This window comes from Salvelinus sp. IW2-2015, linkage group LG24 (genome assembly GCF_002910315.2).
Source record: "Salvelinus sp. IW2-2015 linkage group LG24, ASM291031v2, whole genome shotgun sequence".
NCBI lineage: Eukaryota > Metazoa > Chordata > Actinopteri > Salmoniformes > Salmonidae > Salvelinus > Salvelinus sp. IW2-2015.
This window is the reverse complement of record NC_036864.1, coordinates 7644896-7662902: the sequence shown is the minus strand read 5'-3', so window position 1 is coordinate 7662902 and position 18007 is coordinate 7644896. Positions and strand designations below refer to the sequence as shown.

At 44.1% G+C, this 18007-nt stretch overlaps 1 protein-coding gene and 1 long non-coding RNA gene across 5 annotated transcripts; both read right to left on the bottom strand.

Moving 5' to 3' along the window:
• Positions 1-3570: 3570 nt before the first annotated feature.
• Positions 3571-4199, bottom strand: LOC139022939 (uncharacterized). Its single transcript, XR_011474008.1, has 2 exons — positions 3803-4199; positions 3571-3706 (listed from the first exon to the last, which is right to left on the bottom strand). It is a non-coding gene; the product is annotated as an uncharacterized lncRNA (long non-coding RNA).
• A 5613-nt stretch (positions 4200-9812) lies between these two features.
• Positions 9813-17445, bottom strand: LOC111951276 (caprin-2-like). 4 transcript variants are annotated; one of them, XM_023969325.2, is made up of 21 exons: positions 17239-17445; positions 16206-16455; positions 16019-16081; positions 15838-15924; positions 15038-15267; positions 14809-14891; positions 14521-14661; positions 14365-14405; positions 13994-14227; positions 13808-13846; positions 13599-13727; positions 13324-13408; positions 13179-13231; positions 12926-13054; positions 12714-12824; positions 12471-12608; positions 12186-12336; positions 11740-11916; positions 11416-11456; positions 11229-11295; positions 9813-11131 (listed from the first exon to the last, which is right to left on the bottom strand). In XM_023969325.2, the coding sequence occupies exons 2-21, from the start codon at positions 16440-16442 to the stop codon at positions 10551-10553; spliced, it is 2817 nt and encodes a 938-aa protein (XP_023825093.1). In that variant the 5' UTR covers positions 16443-16455; positions 17239-17445; the 3' UTR covers positions 9813-10550. The 4 variants fall into 4 exon arrangements, with proteins under 4 accessions (XP_023825093.1, XP_070290880.1, XP_023825091.1 ...); XM_070434779.1 differs by lacking the exon at positions 17239-17445 and adding an exon at positions 16854-17191; XM_023969323.2 differs by lacking the exon at positions 17239-17445 and adding an exon at positions 16854-17189 and having other exon boundaries at positions 11803-11916.
• Between the last annotated feature and the right edge of the window lie 562 nt (positions 17446-18007).

The following is an 18007-nucleotide window of genomic DNA, read 5'->3' as shown; positions in this document are numbered from 1 at the left end:
GTTTGACATTTTTAGATTTGATAGGAAAGCTGAGAGGTCAAATATACGGTTTAGATTTTCAACTGCCAAGTTTACACCTTCACTATTACAGTGGAACGTTTTGTCCAGGAAGTTGTCTAAAAGGGATTGAATTTGTTGTTGCCTAATAGTTTTTTGGTAGGTTTCCACACTACATTCCTTCCATTAATAGCATTTCTTAATATTATTCAGTTCATTAGGCTTTGCCTCATGATTGAGTATTGATCTGTTCAAGTAGACTGTGATTTTGCTGTGATCTGAGGTCAGGGTTGAGATCACTGAGGTCAGTGATAAAGTAGTCTACAGTACTACTGCCAAGAGATGAGCTATTGGTGTACCAACCATAGGAGTCCCCTTGAAGCCTACCATTGATTTGTACATACCCAGCGTGCAACAGAGCTGCAGGAGTTGTGACCTGTTTTTGTTGGTTATGTTGTCATAGTTGTGCCTAGGGGGGCATATGGGGGAGGGAATGCTGTCACCTCCAGGCAGGTGTTTGTCCCCGTGTGCTGTGGCTGTCAGGTTCTTGTCCGGTTCTGGCATTTAGGTCGCTACAGACTAGTACATGTCCCTGGGTCTGGAAATTATTGATTACCACTCCAGGATGGAGAAGCTGTCTTCATTAAAGTTTGGGGATTAAAGTGGGGGGATATAGGTAGAACAAAAAAACATGAGCTGGCGCACACCCAGAAAAATGAGTTTGTGTGGAGGTGCTGACTAACGGCGAATAATCTATCAAAATAAAGAGAGTCGCACACTCCTTATATAAACTCCCAGTCATTTATTAGGTATTTACCAACGTTTCGGCATCACTGTGCCTTCTACAGGGTAATGTCATGAATACTTGAACCAGGTTATGTAGACAAACAGTGCAATTAGTGCTACCGATGACAATAGTGTGTCATAATGATTAAGTTAATTAGAATGAATTAGTGAAACTGTTCAAAAACAATAGTTTATGGCATATTAAATATATTAGGCTATTGTTATTATTAGAATCAGAATTTAATATTGTACATAATATTAGCATCAACATACACATTGTTTAATTCAATTTCACATATTTGTTTCGTWTTTCATTTCATATTTGTTACATGTCATCTTTTGGTTCAACCTTAATGCATAATAAGCATCATCAACAGAGGGAACATATTAGGTGTACGCTAATAAGCTGTAGAAAGAATATATACATTTATAAGACTTGTTCATAAAATAAAGAATTGTTCATAAGAAGGGCATGAGATTAAAGTCAATATTCAGACCACTAGGGGTCAATGTTTTTAGATATTCAGTAAGCCTCCCTTTGTAATAGTAGGATCTCGATGTCACCTCCTCTCCTTGGTAGAGCAACATGCTCAATGCCTGTGTATTTGAGGGAGGAGATTGGATGGTTAGCTTCAACAAAGTGAGCTGCTACTGGATAGTCAGTGTTCTTACACCTGATTGAGGTGCRGTGTTCAGCTATGCGTTGTTTTAAATGTATTTTCACTTGTCCTACGTAGGCTTTTCCACATGAACAGGTGATGAGATAGATTACTCMCWTGGTCTTGCATGAGATACCACCCCTAACAGGGATTTTTCAACCTGTATGTGGGTGTCTGAAGGATGTTTTTAATAGTGCTATTGCACTGTGCGCATGAACCACGTGTCGTTCCCATTTGGAATGGGTGCCAAGTGTCTGAGTGGGCTCAGGGGGCTTGTCAGATCTCACCAAGTTATCTCCAATATTGCGACCATGCTTATAGACCACCATAGGGGGTTCCTTGAAGAGGTGTGCGATTTTGTCTGATTGCAGAATATGCCAGTGCTTTTTCAGGATTGCTTTCATTTTCTCCGAACCCTTGGTGTACTTAGTGCAAAAGACTGTTGCGTTGTTTTTCTTCCAAGTTTTTGTAATTCTTCTTAGTTTTTGAGATATTTTCGTCATTGCTGCATCAAGAGTTTTGTCCTTGTAGCCTCTCATTTTGAATTTATCTGTCATATTTTAGCATTGCTGTTAAAATCTGTCTGGTGGCCACAGAATGGTTTAACCCTGCATGACTGGCTATATGGTAGAACATTCTAGAGGGGAAGGGGATGCATACTATCCGCACACAGCAGGTTATTGCGGTCTGTGGGCTTTGTGTATTAGTCTGCCCGTATTGCGTTATTCTCTTTGATGATTCGTAAGTCCAGGTAGTTTATTTTTCTCTCATAAGTCTGCATGGTGAATTTGAGGTATTCAGAGCTCTCGTTTAGTAGAGTTGGGAATTAATTGAGTTCCTGCTGACTTCCTTCCCAGAGCACAAAGACATCTATATATCTCTTCCATACGAGGACTTTAGAAAGTAGGGGGTGTCTGTTTTGTAAAGGAGTSCTTCCTCAAATTGTCCCACATACAGGTTTACATAGTTGGGTAGCACACAGGACATTCTGTTAAGATAATTTCCTTTWGAATTTTTAACCAAATGTAAAATGTTCCTGTTTTGATTAATTTAATAGAGTGAGTTAGGTCTGCTCTATACCAAATTAGCATTCCCCCCCTTCCCTGTTTCACACCTGGTAGTTTGGTGGATGAAAATATCAGCTCTCTAACCTAGAGAGGGAAACCAGTCTCCTCTATACCATGTTTCTTGTAGGATGACAATGTATGTATTTATGATTTCTTTGGTGAAATCCAGCTTCCTGTTCTTTATGCCAAAGGCAGATGACCTCAGGCCTTGCATATCCCAGGATGAGATAGTGAATGCTTTGTGTTCCATAAAGTGTCCAATGTTTGTGTGGTTTAGTTGACTGGTTGGGGTGTGGAGGGTGGTGCTGTGGTCTGGATGCAGGTCCTCTCGGCGTGGGTCCTCTATGCATAGGTCCAGTCGGTCCTGTTGTTTTAGATCATTTGGCATTATGTCCAACCACAACGTATAACCATGCCAGTCCAGGACCTCCACAACTTGCTTCTTCACCTGCGGGATTGTCTGAGACCAGCCACACCAGCCAAAAAATTTGGAGCACAAACGTTTACGCGCCGACTATACTATGGACGAATTAGTTAAATAATAGTACTTTTCAAAGCGTGAGATAAGGTGTGCGGTGAGAAGTGTCAAATGCGTCTCACTGCCAATGCAGTGGTTGGCTGGTCTGCATTTAGCAAACAAGACAATAATCCTGTGCCCATATCACAGTCAACACGTAGTTTTTAGCTTTAAAAATGCTAAATTCTCTAAACGCAAAATGTGTAGAACAGCATGAGATGAGCTATAGAACTGCACATTTCCTTTATGCCCCTGTTTCACAGCAAATTTCCTGCATCATTCTCTCAACCTTTATTCRACATTCTATCCTGACTTGTAGAGTTGGAGAGAACTTTCCTGATTCACACTCATTTCTGCCTGGGGTAGAATTTAATGCAATTTAACGTTGAGCTTCCAATCAACGCTCAGCCCTACTTATAAGTAGGCTACACTTACTATACTTTTAGTGGGGCCATTTTAGCAAGTAGAAATACACTTAGTTGTCATCAAGTAGTACTATARCAATCTATTTAGTACAAATAAAGTTGATCGAAAACAACATGGGTAGCCTTCACAAAACATTTTATTTTGATATTTTAGTCCTCATTGGAACTTAAGAGTCCATAAAAACATTAAAACACATTAAAAACAATAAAACATTTGATGACAGCGTAGTCCTTGGGGAACCGATATATACATGCCTGTAAAACAGAATGGKGGTGGGGTGGGTTACTATTACACAGCATATAATCATATTCATTGTGTTTCTGGTTGTAATGTAGACAACCTGTACGTACCATACTCGATGGGTGACCTGTCTGGAGAGTATGCAGGCCATGGAAGAACTGCGACATTGTCACCCTCCAGGAATTGTGTACAGATCCTTGCGACATGGGGCAGAGCATTAGCCTGCTGAAACGTGAGGTGATTACAGCGGAAGAATGGGCCTCRGGATTTCGTCACGGTATGTCTGTGCATTAACACTGTCATCGATTAAATGCAATTGTGTTTGTTGTCCGTAGTTTATGCCTGCCCATACCATAATCCCACCGCGACCATGGGACACTGTTCACTACGTTGACATCAGCAAACCACTTTCCCACACAACGCCATACACGTGGTCTGCAGTTGTGAGTCCGGTTGGATGTAMTGCCAAACTCTCTAAAACGGCGTTGGAAGCGTCTTATTTACACAGGTGTACCTGTTTAATGATTTATGGTTAAGAAATTACACAGCTGTACCTGTGTAACGATCATGCCGTTTAATCATTTTATTGATATGCCACACCTGTCAGGTGGATGGATTATCATGGGAAATGCTCAATAACAGGGATGTAAACACATTTGTGCCCCAGTGTACATACATTTAAAACGTCACACAGCCTACATATCAGTATATACACACAAAATATCTAAGTCAAATTGGGGAGCAGTATTGTGCAATTAGGTGTWGCTTTATCTGTTTTTTTAAACCAGATTTGCTGCCCACTTCTGAGATGGAACGGAGTTCCTTGCAATGATGGCTCTATATAATACTGTACGTTTWCTTGAATTTGTTCTGGATTTGGGGACTGTGAAAAGATCCCTGGTGGCATGTCTGGTRGGGTAAGTGTCTGTGTCAGTGCTGTGTGTAAGTTGACTATGCAAACAATTTGGAATATAACACTCCCAATTGAAAGAAAAGTGATGYAGTCAATGTCTCCTCTACCTTTAGCCAAGAGAGACTGGCRTGCATAGTATTGATATTAACCCTCTGATTACAGTGAAGAGCAAGACGTGCCTCTGTTCTGGGCCAGCTGCAGGTTTTCTRGGTCCTTCTTTGCAGCACCTGACCATATAACTGGGCAATAATCAAGATAGGATTAGAGCCTGCAGGACTTGCTTTGTGAAGTGTGGTGTCAAAAAAGAAGAGCATCTATAATCACAGACAGACCTCTCCCCATCCTTACAACYATTGAATCAATCAATATGTTTTGACTATGACAGTTTACAATCCAAGGTACGTTGAAGTAATTTAGTCTCCTCAACAGAAACATTATTAATGATCAGATTCAATGAGGTCTAGAATTTTAGGGAATGATTTGTACCAAATACAATGCTCTTAGAGATGTTCCAGACTAGTTTATTACTGGTCACCCATTCTAAAACTGACTAAAACTCTTTGTTTATGGTTGCAGTGMTTTCACTAGCTGTGGATGTGTAACCTTTTATTTAACTAGGAAAGTCATGTTGAGCATATAGGGTTGAATCATCAGTGTACATAGACACACAGGCTTTGTTTAATGCCAGGYCATTAGTAAAAATAGAAAAGAGTAGAAGGCACACCACATTTGACATGTTTAACATCTGAATCCATRATATGGCAGAGGTTGAAAAGCCATAACAGTACAGCTCCCACAATCTTTTATTAGTATTATGTTTGTTTTTTTACCTAATTGCGATCGTCTAATTGCGATCGTCTCATCGCTGCAACTCCCCAACAAGCCCGGGAGAGGCGAAGGTCGAGTCATGCGCACTCTTTAACACCCGCCCGCATAACCCGGAAGCCAGCMACACCAATGTGTTGGAGGAAACACAGTTCAACTGATGACCAAAGTCAGCCTGCATGCGCCCGGCCCGCCACAAGGAGTAGCTAGAGCGCGATATTTGGCACCCCTGCCTTTGACAAAGTGGGCACTGCTTATCAAAGGGCGGCATCAGCAATCACCTAAAAAGCCCATATGCCAYTGGTTGAGAGAAATTGTCATTGTTTTTGGGCAGAATTATGTGAGGTTTTCTGTGTTTGAGGTGAGYCTTGGTCAGTTTAGCTCAGAATAGGCCGCCCCTGTCAATCTGCAGCCACAGGCAGCGGCCTTKACGGCCATGAGGCTACCATCCTCAGTAGCTTTCCATCTAAATTGTCAATACCAGGTGGTTTCTCATTTATGGACAATACATTTTTCCACCTGACCCAAACKAACTAATTTTACATTGCACATTTCTTTCATTAGGTATTTCATGCATGAATAGGATAGCTCAGTTTGTTGTTGGCATTTCATGCCTACATTTGCCAATGAAGTAGTAATTATTTAATTGGCACCATCAAAAGTGTGATAAATGAGCAATCTGATTCAATGAGAGTTGATTTAGTCTGTCCATAATTTCCTTTAAAGTATTCGGAAGCTTTTTTCCACTATAGGTTATGTCACTTATCTTGGCTTCATAATACAATTTCTTTTCAGTTTAGTCATTTCTCAATCAGATGTGCAGCCAGACTTATTCATCACTCCTTTTGCCTCGTCCCTCAACCAGACAGCTCTTAAATTCCTCATCAATCCACAGGGCTTTAAGTTCTGTCCGTTTCTAACAGTCAGTTTCTTATGACAGCACCCCTGTGCGTACAAGTGTACATCACATTAGGAACATGTTMTTTCCATGACAGACTGACCAAGTGAAAGCTATGATCACTGATTGATGTCACCTGTTAAWTCCACTTATATCAGTGTAGATGAAGGGGAGGAAACAGGTTAAAGGAGGATTTCTAAGCCTTGATACATGGATTGTGTATGTGTGCCATTGAGGGTGAATGATTTAAGAGCCTTTGAATGGGRTATGGTAGGTGCCAGGCACACCAGTTTGTGTGTGTGAAGAACTGCAACTTTCTGGGATTTTCCACGCTCAACCGTTTCCTGTGTGTTTCAAGAATGGGTTACGACCCAAAGGACAACCAGCCAACTTGACAACTGTTGGAAGCATTGGAGTCAACATGGSCCAGCATCCATGTGGAACACTTTAAACACCTTGTAGTCCATGCCCKGACAAATTGAAGMTGTTCTGAGGGCAAAAGGGGGTGCAACTCAATATTAGTAAGGTGTCCTAATGTTTTGTACTTGACAATAAGGACAGTTTTCAAACACAAGTATGAACAAAATCTAGTCTGTAGTTTGAGTCTCAATGGATAGTTGACCCTTAGGGCTGGATCCAAAGCCTGGACAGTGGTTCCTCAGGACCAGGACAGAGGAAGAGAAAGTTACATTAACCCTTGTTCACCTTATCAGATAGTGGCAGAGGAACCATCAGTTTTCCCCTTGGCCATCAGCACAGCATTGACCTTAGTAGACATCTCCACGCCTCCCCATTTTCTGTAGGCTTGCCCCCCTGAGGTCCGGGGCCCCAGGAGACCTGCTCCAGGGAAACAATAACTGAACTGGGACACTTCATATTGAAAATTGATATCCAACAGCTAGGGGCTAATTTACCTGGCTGGCTAGCTTTCCATCTTGCTCAAGCCAATTTTGCAAGGCCGGGTTGGAGGGCTAGCTAGTGTCTGCTAGCCCAGGTTCTGTTACAAACAATATATACATTTTCAATAGGGATATACTTAACATTGGCCACCACAATAATACATAAAGTGCATTCTACAGTATACAATCTGTAGGACTCTGTTGAACTGGGTTTGTTGGTGGAAAGAGGGCTAATGAATACAGGTGAGCACCCTTTATAGCAAAGACCCGCCTCTTTCCAGGTGGTTGTTATTGGTTTTTTGATGGAGGTGTGTGGTGGCCTATAAGAAGCATGCTCCCCTCCAGGGTGTTCCCCGTGTTCCCCTGCTCAGACATTGCTGACGCATGCCAGATCTTACAACGCCTRGATAGGTATTTTACRTATCAGCTAACCACATCATATGTTACAGCAATCGGGTGCCCGACGGCATAATTGATGACATGGCATGCAACCAGTGGTTGACGCATGCAACGGGCGCGTACCTYTTGTAGTGGATATTTTAATCAATAATGAGGAGAGTCAAGGTCAATCAAGATATTCACTTTATTAAAAATGTATCGATAAGGGAGCTGGTCACACCACCAACAATGTGAATGGAGTGAGAGCCCACTGAGTGGAGTGAGCCTCTGGGTTATRTACCATCTCAAGATAGGTGCAACCTCAGATGGTTCCAAACACCAACCCCACACATCCTGTGCCAGCACTTGGCATCCAGTACAAAGAACTTGTTTTGTTCAGTACTAAGAACACACAAGGACATATTTCGTTACTTAGTCTCCACCTTGCTAACAAAGAAACCAGGGGAGAGGACAATCTTCCCCAAGGCCCAAGGAGAGGGTGACTGACGCGGAGACAAGTGATTGGTTCCCCATTACTCACACCATCCCTTCACATGGTTTATATTAGATACATATTCACCTTCTGACCTCTTTTGCCCCTATTCTCTTTCTGATATTCTGTATAGCAACAGGGACATGTGACTGAGGCCCATATGAGGAAGTGCAGCTGCCAACACCATAATCCGAAGGGAGACATTCTAATAAGAGATCAACAGTTCAATTATATAAGCATATTCTGCAGATAAGACATGTTACTGAGCTAATTCTCTGCTTAGACTTTGCTGACGACTGGCAGATTTTCCAATGCCTGGATAGGTATTTTATGTATCAGCATGCCACATTTTGGGCACGTCCCTCTGCCCGTCCCTCTGCCCAGATGTTGCTGACGCATGCCAGATCTTACAATGCCTGGATAGGTATTTTACGTATCAGCTAACCACATGTTACAGCAAACCACGTTACAGCAATCTGGCAGTCGATAGCACAGTCGATGACATGGCGCGCAACCATTGTTTGATGCATGCAACCTCTAAGCAGGGGAACGCCACCTAAATGTTATGCAGCGTTTCTAACCAAGTGGGAAGGCGGTAACTACCAGTTGGATGCATTCATGTGCTTTGAACTCGTTGAGAAACGCCGCTTGGCTAATGGCCAACCATAAACTAAAAGTACAGTGATCATGCTAGTAAACAAATGTGTTAAAACAATTGCATTTTATGTTWTRTTACATTTAACTGCCAAAAATGTTCGAGGTAATTTCCTTAGTCTTGAATGCATCGTCGTCTGAGCAGGGGAACACCAGCATTTGAGATATACTCTATTAAAATGTATTGTGACACAGAAAGCTATTCTCAAGGAGAAGTGTGTTAATGTCACGTTATTCATACCCTATAAAATGTGATTTAGTATTAAATACACTACAATGTACTCAACACCATATAAATGCACTGAAAGACAGATTATTCATTATATTAACCAGATACTCAAGTGGCCGCTCTAAACCGAAAGTGTCATAAAAAAAGGGAAGACAGTCGAGAGGCGGCAAGATCACGTGGAACCATTCTAGCCAATGAGAGGGCAGATACATGTGTGAACAGGCACAACTCCAAATTTAACRTTCATTGACCGCCATACAACAACTTGTTGCTTGGCGAGCATAAAATTAAAAAAAATCCATCTGTTGCAGAGATTTTGGGACCTGTTGTCTGTCACTTGGCCTATTTCTCTGCTGTACTGAAAGAGTTCAAAGCTATTGTACTTTGTGTGCWTGGGATATGGTGGTGACGTTACACTTGTGCGGTATTTCTTACCATTTGCTAGTATCCCTCTGTCACTAGCCTAAGATTTTACATTCATTTAAGTGTAATTATACCTGTAGGAATAGCCAACTACTCAGACTAATAAATTCACTAATCTGTAGGCTGAGGTGCTAATGTGAAGAGTGACATCATTTGACAAACCATGCAGAGATGACAATATATCCTTTGGAAAAATGAACTCGCCTTTCCGCATGGACTGTACATTTCAAGATGCATGTCGTTGAGTAGAACTGTACAGCATCTAAAATGCATTTATCAATTGAGATACAATGCCATAGCCTACTGCTAACCAAATGAATGGACCAACCCCTACAAGTGAAGAGGAAGTGCCATGCAAAAACAGAAGGCAACTCTTATCAACTGCTGAAACATTGTTTTATTCAGGCACATTGAGGGATCACATCTCCATAGACAATATGGCCTTTAGTGTTCAGAATCAGACACAATACCCCCCCCACCCAACCATTTTACCCCGATCACCCCACACAGCAAGGCAGCACAGAATGCATTTAAAGTGCTTAGCATTGTCAAGTACAGTCCATTATAATTCATATTTCGCCAACCATACATTAGCCATTCAATGAATTTACCCAGTCATTCAGAAAACAAAAGAAAAAGCCACCAATTCATAACATTTAATTTAAGGTCTTAGAGACCTGACACATTGTAACTAAAGCGGACCTGCTACTAGAACTATAAGTGTGACACCCAATACAGCAGCAGTAGTGTATAGTAGAGGCAGCTATTCACAATCTAACAGTTTTAGTCAGAAAATGGAGTGTCGGTCTCTAAGCACCACAACCAAAAACCACATTCATGGGAAAATGCTCACATTATGAGTCATGAAAGGTCAAGCCAGCAGGAATTCTTCCCCTCAACCCCTTAGTGACCCAGAAGTAATTAGTGGTTGCAATTTACAGGGTAAACAAAAGGGTGATCCTAAAAGGTTTGAACATTGAACACACCCCATACACTCAAGGACTGRGGTAGGCAATGAACCCAGCACTGGGTGGGTATGCAGTCTGACCACATGAAATGGAAAATGTCAGTTTCTCCTTTTAAGTGCAAAGCAATATTCTCTCCTCCACCTGTATCCTCCATGTTGGCTCAAGARGCCCCATTAGCTCAGTCCTGGTAGAGCAGGAAGCCAGAGAATGTGCTGTACTTCCAGCTGCTGCCATAGATGGAGCCGCGGTGCAGACGCAGCCACACCTGGTCTCCCTGGTACAGCTGCAGGATGGAGTGGTTGCTGGCCGTCTCGTGGTCCGGAGCCCCGTCGTTGGCGTACGCAGACACCATCACCTCGTCGTTGCGCATCAGGTTGACGTAGAGCGGCACGTTGACCGCCAGCTTGAGGATGTGGAAGAGGAAGACGTAGGTGCCGTTGGCTGGGCAGGTGAAACGACCCACGTTGGTGTTGAACATTTCCCCCAGGTTGCTGTGGAGCTGGTCAAAGGCGATGGGCTGGTCCAGGGTGCCCGGGGTGTAGTTGGCTGTGCGGGCTGCTGTGAAGGCCACGCGGAGGAGCTGCGGATGCTGGGGGAGCGGGTACATGGGTACGTGCATCAGGGTGTGGGGGGCATGAGGGGTCACCTGGGGGGTGAGGTCCATGCCAACACCCTGCAGCGAGTCGCCGTGGGCGGAGTCCACCAGGGAGTAGTTGCCCTCCCGGTCTGGGCTGCTCACCTGGGAGGAGTCACTCCAACCTGTTGCGGAGGACCAATCAAATGCCAGTTAACTAAGCCCGCAAAATACCCAACCAATCAGATTTTGTATCAAGCCAGAAGAATGACGTGAACTTACCACCATTATTGTGCCTTTGTCCTGCATTGCCTCCACCACGCCTGTAGCTGTGCTGGTAGCCAGTGTCCTAATGGTGAAGAACACACCACTAGACAAGTCAAAACCTCTAAAACATATCACTTCAGCAATCTATACTAATGTAAATAAAATATCTGATTGCTTCCCGAATCTGTGTGTAGTGTCTTACCCGAGCGCCGTACAAGTGAGCCTGGGGGATGAAGCTTCCTCCTGGGGAGCGCAGACCAGCCCGAAACCCATCAAACCCAAGGGGAAGGGGGACAGACAAATTGGATTGTGAAGGCTAACGCAAAACCTTGTAATATTATGATAATGTCATGTGGAAACTTGTGAGGCAAGGGAATGGAGTTCACTTGATCCAATCCATTTAAGGTTTAGAAGCTCAATCTGAATCAGTAGGAGACATGCATAAGCAGAACAAGATAGGATAGAGGGAAAGGATGAAAGATGGGATTCAGGGATGGGAGAAGACAAGAGAAAAGAGGATAAATACCTCTGTGCCCACCAGAAGAGCGAAAGTAGGAGTGTGCCAGTCCCTTGCCACCACGTGCAATACCTCTAACAGATCCTTTGTAGTATGATTGGTCAGAACGGCCCATGGTGCCACAGGATTGGCTAGGGGACAGGAAGATCTGCCCACCACTACCCACCAGACATTCAGACTGGTTCACTGCCCAAGGGAGATAAATAAGAGTAGACTGTCATATTCATTAAGAAGAAAACAGACAAACAAGGGGTGTATTCATTACGTCTTGCAATGCAAACCGTTTACCAATATAAGAACCAAACGACAACAGGAAGGGACCCAACTGAATGTCCAATAGAAACGTATTTGTTGCGTATCGAATACACCCCTGGTCTTGCCCAATGAACGAATTTGAGTTTTCCGTTGCAAAACGTTCCCTATTCCCTGCCCTAATGAACACAACTCTGGCATACCCGACTGTAGGTGTTCGTCCTCCGACGGAGCAAACTCCGGTGGGGTCTGGGTGCTGGTGGTGACATAGCACAGGCCGTTGGAGTCCGAATAGGGGATAATATCGGATTTAAAGTCTCCAGTCGGAAGTAAGGGGGCGTTCACCTTGAATACCTTCAGAGACAAAACAGACCCAAGACTCATACTAAAATGTCCCTCAGACTACCTAGGAGTGTATTTTATGGGTATTCAGACTAAAGCCTGTTGCCCATTCTATGAACACGTTAAGTGTGGTAGGGTAGACTTACCGAATGCATGGTCTGGAAGGGGACCATGCTGAGTGTACGTCTGCTGGGAGGGGTAGAAAACGACTGCCCCTGGGTGGGGGTTGGGGTACAAGGAGGCACCACCCCGTTACAGGGGGATTGCTTCCCAGATTCAGTAGTCTGGGTACAGATAGGGAACACTGTCAAGGGAGACTTAAACAAAACCAGAATAGTATGCACTTTAGACTTGCCGATCCTACATGTTCAGGGAATGAGTCGTTTTACCGGAGCAGAGGTCTTCTCGTCCAGGGTGATGGAGATGGAGGACTCCCTACGGTAGAAGGGAGGAGGAGAGGGGCAGGCAGTCTCACTCTCAGACAGCAGCAGACATGGATCCTGGAGAGGACAACCATTGTGCTTTATAACAATTGTGGAACTAAAAGAAGAAAATGTCATTGTTTTAATGGGTCTCATTTAACAGATAGGGGTGTTCTTACAATGGTTATGACGTGAGCTAGGTCCTCTGTAGTTAGGTCCAGCTCACAGCTCTCTAGACAACCCCCGTCTCCATTGGTCAGATTGGGTTCGTCATCAACAGGGAGGAGTTTAGAAGGCAATGGAGTGGACTGAGAGAGGACAAAAATATTCTACTTAAAATACTTACTCCAGCAGTCAAAAGCTTAACAGAGCCCTGGTCAAAATTAGTGCACTAGAATATGGTGCCATTTCACACACTTCTCCAGATCTTACATGCAGTGTTTTGGGGAGAAGGTCCACTGGGCTTCTCCTTGACTCCCTCTGTACTGTTAAGAATAAGAGGTAAAACATCTGTTAAGTATTGACTGTTCTGCTAGAAGTCAGCCACTTAAATGACAACTTTGTTGTGGTAGGCTACCGAGTGGAGAGGAGGATCCAGAGGTACGCCGGCCCAGTCTAGGATGGCCGTTAGTGGGTGATCCTTCTCCATCCAGAAGAGAATCCTGGAGACAGGGGATTAATCCAGCATTGTATTAATTAGACACCCAACAAAACATTGAGGGACTACATGGACTTAACCAATAAGAAMATTTTATTTTTCACGCAGTGCCCCGTGGTAAATCCAACCCAGGTGGAATATTGGAAATTATCAATGACTTTTCACCTGGAAGTGATCTCTGAGCAGTACTGTACCTGCATGAAGCTGAAGGAGCCTCTGATCTTGGTCATCAGGTCCTCCAGCTGCTGCTTGCGCAGGATGGGGTCCTTGGGCAAGGAAGACTGGGAGTTGAACACCTCCACAGGGGTGTCCACACGAAGTGCCTGATGGAAATTACAATGTGATGGCGTAATATGGACAGGTCCATCAAACCTAAGAGATGCAAGGATAAGAGTCTACTCACCGCTGTGGCGTCCCGCTCCCTTTTGGACTTCGCTCTTCTCTGGGGAAACAGAGTCATCGAGTTGTATGATTGATCTGAACTAAGATCAGCCAGCCCAATCCCAGTGTTAACCTTGMCCATTATTAGAGGTCACAACTAGTCTCAAGTTCCAACTGCCCTGAGAGTTCAGGTATAAGAATATCTCACCTGTTTGGGTTCGGAATTTTGTTTCTTGGTAGTAACCGGCACTTTGGAGATGAACACAGCCGCCCCTCTCCATGGTTTCTGGATTACAGGCTGAGTGGAGTCCGACTCCATATCCCACGAGTCCGGTGGCTCCTGTTCCTTCATGGCCTGGAACTCAGCCTTCCAGTTCTGAGTAACGGGAGTGTCTCGACACCCATTGGGGTCTGTGTCAGGCAGGTAGTGTCTGTTAAGAAACTGGCATCACCCACAGACTATCACCACAACAGTACGATATCCACAGTGCATTCAGGTAAATAGCTTAAAGGAGAACGCTGGTTGAACGTTGAAAAAGTAGTGGCACACAACCTGCAGGAAATGTTAGAGGTTCTTACCTCTCTGCTAGGCACGTCTTTTTTGTTTGACGTCATTAGGGCTGCAAGGCAAAATAACATCCAGCTAAATTACAAGATGTTGTATACATTCATTGTTCTATACCCAGTCTGATAAGTGGCTTTTGAATAAGAATATTTGCACTGTTGTAGACTTACTAGAGAGGCTGGCTGTTTGAGACACCGTCTTCTTGGTCATGGGAACCTCTACTTCCTTGGGACTCTTGCTCGGAGKCGGCGGTACACAATCAAAGTACCCACAATCCATCAGCTTCGCCAACTTAGCCTTYAGGACCTTGTCTGGAAACAGTTAAAGGCATGCATTTTAAACACGGCAGCTAAAGTAGTTCAGCAAATGGCAGATAAAGTTGAGGATACCAGTCATAGTAAATGGAGTATCTGTGCAGGTGTTTAAAAAGGTATAGGTGAGGTAGTGTTTAAACTCACAGGTGGTTCCAGCTATTGGTTTATTATTCCCCTCCAGCAGGTCCAGGTAGACCAGGGCTGCGCTCTCCATCTGCTCCTCCAAACTGGGACACAGTAGAAAGGGATCAGACTAGTCTTCAATCAACACAGACGTGCGAGATTGCATTTCATAGTAACTTATGCTGTTGTCCCTCAACTCCAACAGAATGTGTGTGTGGGGTGTGTGGTGYGCACATCTATTCCCCAGTACCTCACATTGTTGTCCCTCTTCACCCCCAGTAGTTCAGCGAGCTCAAGCAGGCTCTGTAGCTCTGCAACCTGGAGCTTGCGGGCAGAGAGGAGGTCCTCCCTGATGTGCTCGTGCTGCAGCAGGGTCTGCAGGAGGAACTTAACCTGCAGCACTAYGCACAGCCTCCTCTTCTCTACCTCCTGCTTGGCCATCTGCTCCTTCCTCAACGCCTTCTTCTGGGCTTTTAGCAGCTAAAGGGGGGTGGTTAGATGGATTCTATGGACCAATCCCAAAAATACTCCTACACCTAGGCCTGATCACTAGACCAATCGACTGGCTGTTGTGGATTTCAAATGTCTGAATGGGTGCAAGATAAAGACCATTATGTTGTCTTGTAAAAATACAAGATGATTCATCATGAGTCTGGACAAAAAAAAAGTGATCTGTTGACCAGCTAATAGTTCTACATTACTGACACTGTATCTGACCATGCACTTAGAAGCAGGGAAAGTCAAAACTAACCATGAAAGCAATCAAGCAGCAGAATGGAACAGCAGTGTTTCAACTCAGCTCTGTAATGGGCTAAAGCCACCCGTGTACAATCCATTGACGAGGCTGGACTCCAATCCAATATGTCATAGCCTTTCTACCCTCATTGACCTATTAGCAGACGCTTGAAATGAACGGAGAAGCGTTATTCTGACTATGCATAAGAAACTACACCTGGTCTACCAAGGAGAATGCATGCGGTGCTGCTCTGCCCATCCCCATTCATACACACAGCAGCACTATGATAAGCAATGGCTAACAGAGATCCTTACTTCCTGTGTTAGGCCCCCAAGGGTCTTGTGCAGCTCCTGGGCAAACTGCAGGTTGTGGATCACTTCATCATACTTCTCCACTGCATCCTGACATTGAAAGAGTTCAAAAGGCAACATCTCAATYRTCYGGTTRAAAGAAATGTACTGCTTTTATTACCACAATTRGAAATKSTGYTCTTACTATCTGGTCTTGATTGAGTGATTCCCCGTGTTTCAAACGCTTCCTGTAGTCTTCCAATTTAATCTGTGGATACAAACACTTACAATGTCTTCATTTTACGGTAACATGCAGGAAACCCTGAAAGGAACGGTAACGTCTCCTCCTACTGAAACACCCACCAAACCCCTAATCATGTCATCCATCCTACCTTCTTTTTCTCCAGGTTGCGGATCTTGTGCTTGAGGCAGATGAGGCCATCCTCGATGTAACTCTCGTAGCCCTGGTAGATGGTGGTGGAGGCTGCCAGGGCTAGCTGGAGAGGACCCAGCCCACCAGAGGAGCCAATCTTGGGGCTACCTGCCTTCGGGCTCCCCTGCCTCCCCTTCTCGGAGCACTCAGGTGAAGGAGACACATCCCGGGCTGGGGATGGAGACAGCTGCACCATGTTCAGATCCTCGCTGGAGGGGGTTCAAGACAGAACAGGTAATGGTCATGACTGGGGTCCATAGGATGAAAATGTTAGCCATGAAATGTGTGATCTTCTTGCGTCATCACTGTCAGATGTTGCTTTAATGGGCCAATTTAATTTCTAGTAGAAAGGATGTCTCCTCTCCCCCCCATCACTATGAGTTTCCATAAATGTGCTAATATTCTAGTAACGCGCTAGCCTCAACCGCCTCTGGGTGATTGCCAAACCCGTGATAGTGCATTTTTGGCCATTGCACAGCCGGTGTAATTACGTACGGTGTTGATGGATTTTATTAATTAGAGAACCGTGAAACAGCAGATAGACATCACATAGCACGCGACAACGTTAAACAATGGTTATTATTTAAAATTATTCCCAAACACATACCCAATGTGTGCGCATTTAGTGTCGCCGACGGGATTCATCTCATGCTTAAAGTTGTGTATTTAAAAAAAAATGTTGTTTGGGAATCAGGCGTGAATGTTCGTTCTATGGAATCTTATAAAACGCTTCCATCTTAATCGGTATCACATTCTTCAGACCCGCCGTGCCCGCATCTCTTCTTCAAAAGCCTATTCTCTACAGAGTACAGATGCCACAAACACATCCCAAACCAAAAGTATAAGAATRAACAGCAACTCGAATACTGCATTTCTTAACCCATTATACAACTAGTATGGAGTTCTTAAAATCTGTAAACATTATAAATTGAAAACCCATGTCGTCATCCTTGACAAAAACAAGTGCCACGTTAAGAAAACAGCTGACTAACCTCGTGGCTGGTTGTGTGTGTTGAAAATGCTGTTGCTGCAAATCCCGACGCTTGCTATCCAAACGCCAAATAAAGTACTGGTAGCCCTCTCTAACCCGTCCAAACAGTCATGTTATTTTACAGAGGGAAACGAGTGCGAACTCATACCTTTATATAGGYCTACCTTTCTACGCCCAAACATTGAGGGAGTTCGATTAGGCCTAATTGCAGCGGGCTATGGCCCGTGACATRAATGGGCAAAAGCGGGGAGGGAGGAGCGACCTCTCAAATCGATCAGTAATCTGTGCCGCTCGGTCTTGTTGTCAAGGCAGCAGCATACATAGTTCAGAAACAGAAATATATTTTCCATAAAATATATGTTAGAATTTTCCATTTTGTTTTATGTGGAAAGGCAGATAAAGCCTTTTATCACACGCGTTTATGCAACAACAACAAAATAAATTACTTTTGCATGTGAAAACAGAATCCTGCTYATTAAGCCTTCTCCATCTGCTTAACCTACATCACTTTTATTTTGAGCCCACTTCGCTGTCGGCCAAAATGGGGAACCTGGCTCATGCCTGGGACTGGTTCCAAAACGTAAACAAACAAACTCGGTTCCGGGGGGGTTCCGGGGCATTAATCGAATTCCCACATTTGGACTGCTGGGGCACAGAAAATCGACGTGACGTCATATAGCACCTGCTTTGCAAGCGCATCCACCTCCAATCCTGATTTAGGGTTGGGCGGTAAATCGTATAAACTGTATATTTTTTATTTACTATATACY